Genomic DNA, 14025 nt, shown 5'->3' on the forward strand with positions numbered 1-14025 from the left:
TAAATGAGCTGTGTCTGGGCATCTGTGTGTTCTGGTGTGCTTTTCTGTTGTCTGAGAACCTGTGAGTTCCAGCTTTCTTTTCTGCTCTGGGATAAAACATTCTGACCAAAAGCAACTGGAGGAGGAAACTGTTTATTTCACTTCACAAGTTACAGTCCATCCTGAGGGAAGTCAGGGCAGGAACTCAAGACAGGAACCGGGAGGCAGGAACTGAAGCAGAAACTACAGAGGAAAGTTACTTTCAGCTTATTTTCATGGATAACTTCGGCTTCTTTCTTATTCAACCCAGGACCACCTGCCGGAGGTGACACCACCCACAGTGGGCTGGAACCTCCTACATCAACCACTAATCAAGGAGATATCCCAATCGACTTTATTGTCAGCAATCTGAGGAGGACCCTTTCATTGAGATTTTCTCTTCCCAGATGACTCTAGTTTGTGTCAAGATGACAAAAATCTAACTAGAACACTGTGTCTGTGTGTCTGTGTATCTATGTCTGTGTAACATATGTACATGTTCATGTGCAGTATGCACATGTGCATGCCACCTGGGTGTGAAGGCCAGAGACTGAAGTTGGGTGTTTTCTCTATTGTGCTCCATCTTATGATTTGAGACAGGGTTTCTCACTAAGCCTGGTGCTCATTCATTCAGCTAAGCCAGCTATCCAATGGGCTCCAAGCATCCTTGTCTCCACCCCTAGTACTGGTGTTTAGGGCATGCTACATGCTACCACACAGAGCTTTTAAGGAGGTGTTAGGCATCTAAACTGAGGACACCATGTTTGTAAAGCAGACACTTTGCCAACAGAACCATCTCCTCAGCCCTGTAAACATGTTTATTTAAAGTGGGCTCTTTGAAGGGATACAGGTGGGAGCCACTACACTTTTCCAGTAATCAGCACCCAGCTGAACCAAGTTGTACCACCAAGCACAGGAGAAGCAACCCCAGAAGTCCTTCTCCCCACACACACATTGGAGCAGAAATTTAAGCAGGATGCAGGAACAGGCTGGCGTCCATGGGAGCCACTAGACAAAGATTTTAACCCCCCACCTTCTGGAGACATCATCAAGTTGGAACACCAAAAGTGCTACGAAGCCCTGATCACACCTCCTATACACAGCACAGAGCCATCCCAAGCCAGAGAGCATCAAGAAAGACATTGAAGACAATACACCTCAGATCAAGACAGGAGGACCAGAAACTCAATGTAGACAGCAACTGGTCTAAACTCCATGGGGGCAAAATACACCCTAAGTCTGGTTCTATAGGTTCAAACTGGGATTGCAAAAGTGTACCTCCCCAGTTAGCATAGTCTGCTACACCAACATCGGAGGAAAGGAAGAACTCAAAGCATCCCAACAAGAAGTAAATCCCAGCTGCTGTGATGATGTTTGTATGTGTATCAGTGTTAGGCTGCATGTCTGCTGCCCACAGAGCCGAAAGAAGGCATTTGGGTCCTCTGGAACTGGAGTTAAAAATAGTTGTGAGCCACCATGTAGGTGCTGGACATTGAACCCAGGTCCTTTGCAAGAGCAGCCAGAGCTTTTAACTGCTGAGCCACCTCTCAGCCCTGTGATGTGTTTGTTTGTTTGTTTTAAAAACTAATGTACTTTGATTATACTTTATCCTTTTGTTTGACAACATGTGCCCACTGCTACAACAGTGGGATGACTGTTTCTTTCTCAAAGTAAAAGGAGAAAATTTGGGAAGAAGAAGGGAATCAGAGGAAGAGAGAGCTAAGAAAGACTAATGGGGGTTGAATGTGTTCAAAACACACCAATGCATGTGTGAAAATGTCATAATGAAGCCCAATATTATGTATAATTAATATGTGCTGATAAAAACAAAATAATAGAATAAACTCAAGTTCCAGTTGCTTTTGGGATACTATCTTACAAGGACTCCAACGTACAGTATGGCTCGATAAGGAAGGGAATGGTTCAGTTGCCTTTAGCCTACTGGCTATGGGTGAGATAGGACCTCTGTTGGTCTTTTCTGTATCGAACACACAGATTGCAAGCCCAGTGCCACTTTGAGATCTTTGGCAGCAATTAACCATGCAGCTCACACACAATTGAGCTGGTATGATAATGAGTATTCAGAGATGGGTAATGTCTGGGGGGCACTCACCAACCTAAGACAGAGCACCTGTGTGGCCTGGGCAGACATCTCCATGACAGGTAAGGTGACCTGCTGACGTCCCACGCAACCCAAGTCAGCTCATTCTTTAATAAAAGGGGGACCTGCAGGTCCCTGGTCCCCGTTTTGGGTAACTGTTGCCTTGCTTGCGGACCTTGACCTTGATATCCTCCCAATGCTAATTCCCTGCCAGGTTCCACCCTCCTGAATGTTTAAGGGATGTTCCTTGTCTGTGTATCCTGAATAATGGGTGTTAACAGCTTAGATGCAAGATTGTAAAACATCAGTAGTGAACTTTTGCCCTCTGGGGTCCTCCCATTGTGCTGTAAGCCTGTATTTAAGACCTCCTACCCACTTCAAGAAATGACATTCGACATTTAAAATTATATATATATATATATAAAATTGAATGAATACTCCGAATGTAATCTATGAATACCACAAATGTGATTAATATCATGATTGTAATTTTTAAAATTAATTAATTAATTAATTAAAAAATAATAATAGAGACAACTTTAAAGGAGGTGGAAACCTGGGAAGGTAGAGTGGCTTTACTAGGGTCACAAGCTGACAGGGAGATAACAAAAGGACTTAGGAGATAAAACTCCTTCGGAGTAAAGAAAACTAACTTCAGGGTCCCAAAAATGTTGGTGTGTGGGATAAATGGAGCTCACCGAGAAAGAGAAGCTTAGAGGACAGGTGAGTTCACGCTGTGACTTTTGAACATGAAGTGTCCATAGGCGATCCGAAGGGCAATATCAAGCGGACAATTGAATCCTGTAAACCAGAAGCTGAGGGAACAGGACAAGAGAGAGAGGCTTAGGGGCCCCAGGCTTTCCGGGCTGTTTGAAACTGCCCTGGGAGGAGGAGGGTAAGGCAGGAAGCTCAGAGAGGGAGTACCAACAGCAGAACAAGAGGCCACCTACAAAACAAAGAGGAATCCAGGAAGTAGCCTTCAAGTGAGGGACAAGGAAGGCGAGTGGGTATCGATAAAGGAAGAGAAAGGGGGTTCGGGGGAGAAGAGCGTCCAGTGACTGCAGCACAGGTAACTCATTTGTTTCCCCCATTTCCTGAACAAAACCGACCTCCAGAGCAGCAGTGAGTCTGGGAAAGACAGATGTGGATCCCCAGCTCCTCCTCTGCAGCTCCTCTGCAGCCCAGACACATCTGCCCAGATGTCTGTGCACTTGGAGATGATAGAAAAGCTACCACCCTCCTGGTCCAAATGGCCACAGAGCTGGCACCTCACTTTAGACCTCTGCCTTTTCTCCTTTCTTCCTTCTTAAGTGGTTCTGCACCCAGAAGTGCAGCAGGAATTTAATAAGCTTGAATACAAAAGACACACACGATAAACACCAGAGTAAAAGTGAGAAGGAGCCCAGCTTCTGGTGACCCTGGTTGAAGAGAAAAAACCAAGGGCTCCACCTTGGCTCTTCTCTCTGCCTCGAGCCAGGGTGCTCCAACCCATTGGTCCTCGTCCTTGAGATCCTCCTTCTTCCAAGCACCTCTCCAGGCTTGGGATTCTTCTGGCCACATCCCATCTTGCCTGGCGTCATGAACAAGTCTCCAGGCCTGCAGACTTACACCCTCTAACCCTGCCGGCACCATCTGTCAAGACCTTGAACACTTGTATTAATCTCTGCCTAAAACCCTCCCATTGTTCTTCACCACTCAGTGGGCAAAGCCGAACGTCCTCAGTTACACAGACAGGCCTTTGATGATTTGGCGCCTGCCTTACATGTTGAGAGCACCATGATGATCGTGTCTGAGAAGAAAGAGTATGCCTCTCAATGTATTTTGAACACGAACCATACACCAAAGTCATAAACTTTACATTTATGTAATATTCACAGCGTTTGTTCAGACATCTAGTGTTAAAAGTCTCCTGAAGATTATTTCTCAGCAAGGTGATGTCACTCACTCGTACACACGGCCAGCTTAGGTGGAGAACGCCTGGGTGTCAAAATTCTTTCCCCCAAATCAGAGCCCCAGCATGAAAGAACGTACTTTTGGCCTTCCTAATGCTCCTCCTCTGCCTTAGCCAGACCTGGTGAAGAATCACAGCCACACCCAGTCTTCCCTTGAGGCCAGAGAAACCTACACACTGCGGTGGACCCTGGACTGAGACCAGCAAGACAGGAAAGAGTAAACGGGTGCAGAGCAGCATCACCAAGTGGGCCTGACCCTCCAAACCAAGGCCTCTGGGGCTGGCTACCTGGACGACCCTGAATGAGGATCAGAACCGGGAGGCCTTCTTCCTTCTCCCACTTGGAACCACGACCGTGGGTCTGAGTTTCCAAGGCCATCTCCTGCCAAGTGCAGAGCTGGGAGACCGGCGGAGGAGACTCTGGAGACTCCTAGCAGCAGGCAAGACCCTGAAGCCTTAGTGCTCCTACAGCCTGGGCGCTCTCCGGGGGCACTCAGGTCAGGCGGGAGCAGCCTACAACCTGCTCCTTCGAGGGCACCTCGAGGAGCTGCCAGGAGAGAGGCAGGGGCAGCCCCAGAGCACCTGGCTACAGTCGGGGTAGAGGCATCGCTCAGATCTGGAACTGGCCAAGAGAGCAAGTCCCCATTATCATCTCCCACTGGTCCCAGAAGCCCTCAGACCCTGAATTTGGAACCCAGACTCCGACTTTTCACCGGCTGCCCGCCCGCCCTGTGGGTAAGACGATCTGGGCTCCCGCTTAGGGCAGCGGCACGGACGCGGGTCCAAGCCACCCGCCCGCCCGTTGTACCGGGACCGGAGCCCCCGCAGCCCGCTTGTTGCGGCCACCCGGCTCTGACCCCCTCGCGCCCCCGCGCGTCCATCTCTGTTCCCAGAGCGGTGCAAGTGATGTAAGGCGGCCAGGCTCGCGCGCTTTCCTCCTGCCGGGACAGAGTCCTCCCTCCCCGCCGGCGGCAGCGCTGTGCGCCCACTCTGCTGCTGCGCCCAGGCTCCGCTTCCAGAGCTCCGGCGACCTGCACGCCGCCGCCAAGCGCGAGGCTGGGAAAGACTCTCCTCTCCTCTCCCACCTCCCTGCTCCCCTGCCCCACCTCCTGTGTGCAGCGTCGGTGGGGGAAACCAGGCTTGGCTTTCCGAACCCAGGGAGAGAACCGAGGGACAGCCCATAGGAAGGTTTCTGGAGACATTCAGAGTCTCTCCATTCACGGTGGCAGGAGCCTTTCAGGTAACTCGGTGACCCTATCTGGTAGGTGATAGACAGGGTTGCAATAGTGAATGGGGTGGTGGTGAAAAGAGGGAGGGAAAGAGGAGAGGGAGAGGGAGGGGGAGAGGAGAGGAGAGGAGAGGAGAGGAGAGGAGAGGAGAGGAGAGGAGAGGAGAGGAGAGGAGAGGAGAGGAGAGGAGAGGAGAGGAGAGGAGAGGAGAGGAGAGGAGAGGAGAGGAGAGAGAGAGAGAGAGAGAGAGAAGAGAAGATTGAAAGACAAGAGTCAGAGACAGCAAGAAAGAGTTAGTTGGTGGGTGGGAAGTTGGATTGGATTTTTTAACCCCTGTGGTTTCACCTCCCACAGAATAGAGAAGGGGTGTTTCCTGGCTACCAAGCAGCCCCCAACCTGGATGGAGTGAAAGATGCGTCCCGATGACATAAACCCGAGGACTGGGCTGGTGGTGGCCCTGGTCAGTGTTTTCCTGGTCTTTGGCTTCATGTTCACTGTCTCTGGCATGAAGGGGGAAACTCTGGGGAACATCCCTCTGTTGGCCATCGGGCCAGCCATCTGCCTTCCAGGCATCGCAGCCATTGCTCTGGCCAGGAAAACCGAAGGATGTACCAAGTGGCCAGAGAATGAGCTACTCTGGGTCCGCAAGTTACCCTGTTTCCGGAAGCCCAAGGACAAGGAAGTGGTAGAACTGCTGAGGACCCCCTCAGACCTGGAGTCCGGCAAGGGGAGCTCAGATGAACTGGCTAAGAAGGCAGGCCTCAGAGGGAAGATGCTCCCACAGGGGCCAGGTGAGGTACCTATGGCCAGCTCCATAACCACCCCCACCCCCACAGAGGAAGGAGAATGCCAGAGTTTAGTCCAGAGTGGGCGTCAGGAGGAGACGTCCAGATACCTGGATGGCTACTGCCCCTCGGGCAGTTCCCTCGCCTACAGTGCCTTGGACGTCAAGGGCTCAACCTGGGACAGAGCTGACCGCCCTGAGCCTGAGGATAGCATCTTCTTTGTGCCCCAGGACAGTATCATCGTTTGCTCCTACAAGCAGAACAGCCCTTATGACAGATACTGTTGCTACATCAATCAGAGCCAAGGCAGGTGGGACCACGAGACGATAGTCTGATCTGGGCAAACAAGGGTCCCATGTTGACAGCCACATTGCTACCCTCAGCTCCCAATGGAAGAAAATCTCGGCTCCAACGGCCTCCTCGCTATTAGAAACTGGCTTGGTATGTGATGGGGTGCAGACCTCTGGTGCCTGGTACTCGTGTAAATAGGCATGTGAGGGGGGGCATATTTTAGGGAAGTACTGAGAATTACTTCTCTTTAGGGAAGAGGCAGTAAATAGGAAAGAAAGTTCCATTTGCTTCTGAACAATTTAAACAATGTTGAATGCTTTGTAAAACAGCCCCCAAAGTGCTAGGAAGCCCCTGGTGACAGCCAGGGACGCAGGGAGTGAGCCAGGTATCAAATGTTGCAGGGGCTATCCACACAGAAGCTGGCTGCTTTGTGTCTGAAGAAGGTGAAGGAAAATTTGTGTTCTTTCACACAAAATGAGTTTTGCCTGTTGAAAATGTTGAAAAGCTTTTCACGTATGGTAATTGCTGAAAGAAATAAAAATCGAGGTAGAATAGGGAAAACCTCCTTGGATGGGATGGATTTTGGAGGAAGGGGAGTTAAAAGTAGTTGGAATGTATGATTCTGGCAAAACCATGGTTTCAAATGAAGTGTTGACTATGTTATGTGAACTCTTAACTCTTCATTTGAGTTGGTTTGCTGGGACTGTATCTGAAGTTTTTAAGTATTTATTAACACTTATGTATTTCCTTACCAGGTGCAAAGTGACTTGATGTAATATTTTCATAGATTAGAATTTCTTTTTATCAAGACAAAACAAATTTTACATATATATGTCTAAGTGTCTTCAAAGTTTCTGAGAGGCATGTACTAGGAATTACTATATGCCTTTTAGAACATGAAACTACAAAGTCAATTAATTAGTCCTGAACACTATGAAAAATGTATATGAAATGAAATGCTGTTGTCTGTACATTTGTCCAAAAACCTCCCACCCCCGACAATGACTGTAATGCCAATGAAACAAGAATTCATTTGTAAGATTTAATGGAAACTCATATTTTATTAAGTTCACTGGACCAGTGAAATTTACATGATAAAAATCTCATTATTTCCTACTATTTTTGTGGTTGAGGGAAAAAACATCCTAGTGTTATCCTGAAACTTATTTCCTATTTCTCTTGCTTAATTGCAACAGATAAAAAAGAATAATCAGCTGAAATGTCATTTTATCCCTCTTGTAGAATATTGCATTTATGGGAATGGTGATAGATTTAGTCTTGAGAATTAGGACTATTTTATGCCCTTCAGTGAATTTTAATTCTTATTGTTATACTAACTATTATTATTAGTCACTGTCTCCCAAAAAGTGAATTGAGAACAAAAATTTGGAGGGGGCGGCTTACCTCTTTTATGTATTTCAAGTTCAACTCTGTGATTCCTAAGTCAACTGTCCTTTCTTAAGAATTATACTCTTAAAAGTCATACTTTTTGAATGATGTTTAAGATCAAAAGTATGTCATCTTTTTAGTCAGGCCTCAGTGTGGGGAAATGAGATGTGTGATCTTGGACAAAGTTCATTCCAACACCTCAGTTTCCTAGTCTATGGGAGAGGAATGGGGGAAAGACTGATTTACACTACATTGTTTCCATCGTTCATTTCCAGGTAGGCTATTCTAAAACATTAAATCAAAGGAACTGTATGTTGCAGGAAGTAAGCTACAGCAAAATGCATGCCCATGTTATGCAATACACGATCAAAACCATGCAATGTGGATTAAACTGCTACCATGCAAAAGAATTTTGTAGATATATGAAAGCCGATGCATTCCATTACTAAATATAATGTATTAGACACCAATATGTTCCTGGCCATAAAACTGAAAATACTGAGGGTAAGATATTTTTGAAGAAAAAGTGTCTTAGTGGTGATGAATCCCAAAGCCTTCTGCCACACAGCTTTGCACTCTGTGTGACTAACTCTAGAACTGAGCTGGTGAGGGGTGGGTTCCTAAATCACAGTATCGTTTTGAAGGCAGAAAATAATGTTTACGGTGAGAAGATTATTGGAAATTCAGTAACAAATGTTTTCTCCAATGAACTTGCCACTGTTGGCATTGTCAGGAGCAAGGGGAATAGACAGATGTTTGTTTGGGCTCAGTGAGTCTGACATGGGTCTGAGGGGAGGGGACAGAATGTCCGCTAAGATTAGGAATTTGGAGAAGTTGCCTTCTGGAAACAGTTTAGAATTTTTCACTTGATGTGTACATGTGTGCACAGAGTCCCATTTCCAAATCAAGGGTCAAATACTGACTTAGAGATATAAGCTATTTTTAATCACATTTTCAAATTGTATTTCAGAAAAAACAATTCCTCCATTTACCTATTTAAAATATGGAAGCTCTCTAAGTATACACTTATGGGTACTTTTTCCTGTGCCAAAAGAATGATTTTCAGATGTTGGGCTGAGAGATTTAACCTTCTTTACCCAAAGAATAAAATGTGAGTTGTGAGTCGTGTGGATTTTTCTTAGCATCTTCCTCTGAGCCACCCCCTCCTCTGAGCTGCAAGGCGGCCTGGTCCTAACCAACACTGTAAGTACTATTCGGGGTAAACCTGTTGTTCTTATGAATAGAGACAGAAGAAAGAGGACAAAAGTGTCCTAAGTCCTTACAGGGAAGGAGAACAGTCCATTCATTCAAACCAACAGCCTCAGGAAATTACTAACATTAACCTAAGGAGCATGAGGGCTGTTCCTGGAAGCCTTGAAGAACTCCCAAACTGATAGGAATTGAAATAGGCCCTGGTTTCTTTTCCTTTGCTGTTAATTCAAACACTCATTTCCTACTTGATGTTAAATGGGCATTTTACTTTTGAAGTTTCTCTATTCCATTTCTCTTGCTCTGTATTCCTACTTATTAGGACCGCAGGTTCTTTTCCCATCTGCCTATTTCTCGATTCCTAAATGTGAATTCAGCCAAGATACACAAGCTGGAGCACATTGGACAACTGTTTCAAGATTTCCTCTCCATTGCAATCCTCTTGGGGGAGGGATCCAGATCCAGCTAGGTTCCAGCTCTCTTCCAGTTCTGCTTATCAACTCCTCCGAAATGTTTTCAGTACTGTGGATCTTAACATCCACTGAGTTGACAAACCCAGAAAAGGACGGTAAGTTCTCCTAATGATGTTTCTCTTCCACGAGTTCTAAACTCTTCTTATTAGTGATAGCCCTCTGTGCCCACAGCACTGACTATTTGGTGAATTCACTCTCTTTACCACCATTACTACTTTTATCATATTAAAGAAAAATATTTTTGCTGGGCATGGCGGTCATGGTCCTGTAATCCCAGCGAGGGGACAGAGTCAGGAGCAACAAGAATTCAAAGTCATCCTCAATGTGAACTGGGGGACAGCCTGGTCTGCGTGTGACCCCATTGGAAAAAGAAAAAAAAGAAACTACCTTTGATAATTGAAATTCCTTTACTTCTATCTTGCCATCCCCTCTTCCAGACCTCATCCACATGCACACACGGTGTAATGATTATAGCAGCCTGCTTTTAATTTCCTTTTCTCCCTTAAGTAATCCCTGAGCATGTTTTTCCCCTTTCTGTACATTATTCCTAATCATCAGTTAATAACTGTGTAATGTGCCATTTTGGTGGTTCCACCATCTATCATGCCATTCCTTATTGCTGACCATATATAAAGTATTATTGACGTTGTTACCATATGGCCACAGAAATGAAACCTTACCATTGAAAAGCTGTCTCCTTGCAGAGGGGGCAGAAGTGTGTAACTTCATATTGCCACTCAACCTTCTCTTCACACATGTGGCTTTAAGAAACAGGGTGGAGGACAATATGATTTTGCTTCAAACTGTTGCTCCTCAAAACTAGATTATAACAAGGTTGGCCTACAAAAGCATAGTGTCCAACAAGCAAAATAATGAATCAATAGACTTAATTGATGGTAATTTCTAATATCCCAAAGCATTTTCTTGAAGTACTTCCCCATATACTTTATATTTCAGATGTGTGTGCATTAATAACTTATAAATGAACTGAAATTTTAGGAATTTAACTGACTCTACCCAGGACTTTTCTGTGTTTCAATTCCTAACTACAACAAAATAAAACAAAACAACCTAAAGAGAGGATGGAAACATGCATAAGTGATTGAAGCTCAACCAGAAATCTCACTGAAGGCTTGCATTCCAGTTGCCCCTAGTCAACTTGACATAAAGGCATGCACATACTGTGTTTTGTCAGTTTGCTGTTACCCTGACAAAGTGCCTGAGAGTATAACCAATTTATAAAGAGGAAAGGTTCTAATCCATGTGTAAAAAAAAAAAAAATCACAGTTTTGGACGTTTCAGTCCAAGGTCGGGTGGGCCCATTGCTCTGGGACCTGTGTCAAGATGTCCCACATGACAGGGACCGGACAGCACTAGAAAGCTTCCCTTGTGTCTGAAATGAAGTGGGAGGAAGAGGCTGGGGTCCCCATAGCCCTCTGGTGGCATATCCCCAGTGACTGGAAAACCACGCACCAGGCACTTCCTCCTCAAGTTCCCAGAACGTCTTAGCAGCACCAAGTTGGAGAAACAAGCCTCTAACGTGTGTGGGGTTTTGTGGGGAGGGGAGGGTGGGGTGGAGGAGCATTCCAGATCTAAACCATAGCAAGCACCATGGAGCTCTCATCCGCCTTTAGCAGGGTTTCATTCCGCAGGCTCCCAACACAAAGCTTATTCAGGTTGGGCTCCCTTGACCCCAAGTCTTGGGATCATAAGTATTTTAGATTTTGGAGTTACTAGATTTGGGGACATTTGCTAATTTATTAGGTAAGCTTTCCTAACCCAAGATTCTAAATGTGAAATGCCATGAAATTTAAAACTTTTTGAATGTCATGTCGGCATTGGAATAGTTTCCAACTTAGAGCACTTGGGAGTCGGCTTTTTGAATTAGGAATACTCTACCTGGATACAATGCTCACCAGATACACAAGACAGGCACGGGCTCAGTCTCCAGCTGGCGAGCTATTCCTGGGCCTGACTCCAGCCAGGGGTCTTTTCTCTCCTTCCTCCTCCTGACCCCAGGTTAGAGCTCAACACCCCCCCCCCCCCCCCCCCCCGGTATCCTCGGTGACAGGGCAAGGCTTTGGAAGCTGGAGGTGAATTTACAGAATGAGTCGGTTATTAAACACACAACATGAAGTGCTCTCTTTGATGACACCTGTCAAATCTGAAAGTGAAATGTAAAGATATTTCACAATCCATCACTTCCTATTTTCATAGAAATAGGCAACTGTACATAAGTCTTCAGCCCGAGGCAGGACCTTATGAAGGAAACTGGGCTTTGAAACTCATCTTCGTATAACCCAGCAGTCCGAGTGTGGGCAGCCACCTGCTCTGTGAGCAAGCAGACCCCCAGGACCACTCTGAGAGGCCCACTCTGATTGCTCTGTCAACTCCCTCACACCCTATGTGGCAGCTCCCTCTATTTAAATGTGTTTTTTGAATTTTTTATTTATTTTGGTATCTTTTGTCTCACTCATTTTTTTTGTTTGTTTGTTTCTCTTGATTATTTTACTTTTGGGGTTTTAAGGGAGAAAGAACATGAAGTTGGGTGATTATGGGGGTGGAGAGGATCTGGGAGGAGGGGAAAATATATGAAATATATTGTATGAAGGGATCGTTTATTTTTAAAAATTGGGTAATGAGATAAAATTTATTTGGTGAGGTGGGAAGAGTGCGTTCACGCCATGGAACACATTTGGAGGTCAGAGGGCCATTTGTTGAGTCAGTTCTCTCCTTCGGCCACGTGGCTCCCAGGAATCAGCTCACGACAATAGGCTGTACAGCACGGGCTTTACCCACTGAGCCACCCTGCTGGCCCTGCAGCAGCTGCCTGACTTCCAGACCTTTGTCTAAGAGCTCCCCGGGGAAAGGGATGATATTTGGTCCGTCTTTTCCTCCCCTGTCCCTCCAAAATGCATCCTGCCTTGCTCAGTGAAATCTCCAAATTGCACCATTTAGTCACACTAAAAGTCTATTTCCCTTTTTATATTAAATATAATCAGCAATAATGTGGACTAAAATAGGCCTCTGTGGGTCGAGATCCTAATTTCTGTTTGGTATATTGTTTCCCCGGAGGAACTACACCTCACATAACAAGGAGAGGAGAAACACCTTTGCAGAACAACTCCCTTCCCGCCATGATTGAGCTAACTCCCATTGTCTGATCTCTGGGTCAGTGACTGCACCAAGCACATGGCAAGAACTGGTGATTCTCGGAGCACGTGAAAACCACCCTCTTGAATCCACAACCAGAAACAAAAGTAAATCAATGCTAATCGTGTTAATGTTGCAAGTGTATAAACAAAACAGCATCTCCAGCACTGGCCACGGTCCCTCTGCTCAGCTTCCCTCTGACAGTGCTCAACAGTGACCTCAACGTAAACTGGCTCTTCTCTCAGGTCAGTAGTGAGGAGCTGAGCTGCCAGCCTCACCCGCTGCCCCCTCCAACTCCCAGCGACGTTTTCTTTCTCCACACGGAGACTGTGGTTTGTGCTTCAGACAAGCCCAACTGTTCTGGAACAGGATGATGGCATTGTTCAGCCATTCCCACGAGCACTATTTAAAGCCATTCTTAATAACTTCTAACCTATATAGTTTGTCCTGTGAATTTCCCCCGCTGTCTGACTAGACAAAAATGATTTAACTCCTTTCCTGAGCCATAGGGACCAATGAGATCTCAAACACGACAAGACATCCTTGGAATGTGGGGCAAGAGGCTGTGTGAGATTTTCCAGCCCTGGAACAGAACTTCTGACGCAGGATCATTTGGCTTCGTGCTTTCGGAGGTTTGAACCCGTCATGGTGTATAGGGCGACATGCGTCACGGCAGCAGGAGGCTGGAGGGAAAACGTCTGGCTTCTGCGCCTTCTCCTCTTGTCCAATTCCATTCCAGCCCCAGCCGATGGGATAGTACTGCCCACACTCAGAACTGATCTTCTCCCTTAATCCTCTCTGAAAATGTGCTCACAGAAGTGTGCTTCCCTAGTCTCCTAGGCACCTCCACATCCAGTAAAGCTGACAATCAAATGAAGCACCAGAGAGGCCAAGGAAGACCGTGCGGGGCTCTCAGCTGGGAGCGAGCCAGCAAAGCCCTCAGAAAGCCGATCACCGTCACAGGGGCTGCCCTTTGCGCTGCCTAAATCACTTTCTATCCCCAGCTTAGAAGCAAATGTCAGAAAACGGGCTGAGAGAATAACCCTAAATGCTTTTAAGGTGAAAAATAATAATAATACAAGGAAAATGCTAGAGAACTTTGACATATTTTTATATAACTAAGAAAACACATATATGTATTTAATTTTAAAGTATATTCCAATGAGCACAAAATCTAACTAGAAATATCTTCCTGCTAGATATAGTTTTTTTAAAAAAAAATAGAAAATAGCAAATAAACAAGATCAAATGGGTTAAAAATGAATGAAAATGTGATATACATACACAATAAAATATTATTTAGCCTCGAATAAATAATAGAGCAAAAGGTAGAATAAACATGAGAAAAGAATATAAAGCAAATAATATTAACTAAAATTTTAGAGAGATAAAATAAGTAAAGTTTATGAGTTTTAATCCATAAATT

General features: G+C 45.6%; 1 protein-coding gene across 1 annotated transcript; it reads left to right on the forward strand.

Moving 5' to 3' along the window:
* Positions 1–5193: 5193 nt before the first annotated feature.
* Tmem215 (transmembrane protein 215) lies at positions 5194–6656 on the forward strand. Its single transcript, XM_042270986.2, has 2 exons — positions 5194–5310; positions 5654–6656. Exon 2 carries the CDS (start codon positions 5712–5714, stop codon positions 6417–6419), a length of 708 nt encoding a protein of 235 aa, XP_042126920.1. The 5' UTR covers positions 5194–5310; positions 5654–5711; the 3' UTR covers positions 6420–6656.
* Positions 6657–14025: the final 7369 nt, after the last annotated feature.

This window comes from Peromyscus maniculatus, chromosome 2 (genome assembly GCF_049852395.1).
Source record: "Peromyscus maniculatus bairdii isolate BWxNUB_F1_BW_parent chromosome 2, HU_Pman_BW_mat_3.1, whole genome shotgun sequence".
NCBI lineage: Eukaryota > Metazoa > Chordata > Mammalia > Rodentia > Cricetidae > Peromyscus > Peromyscus maniculatus.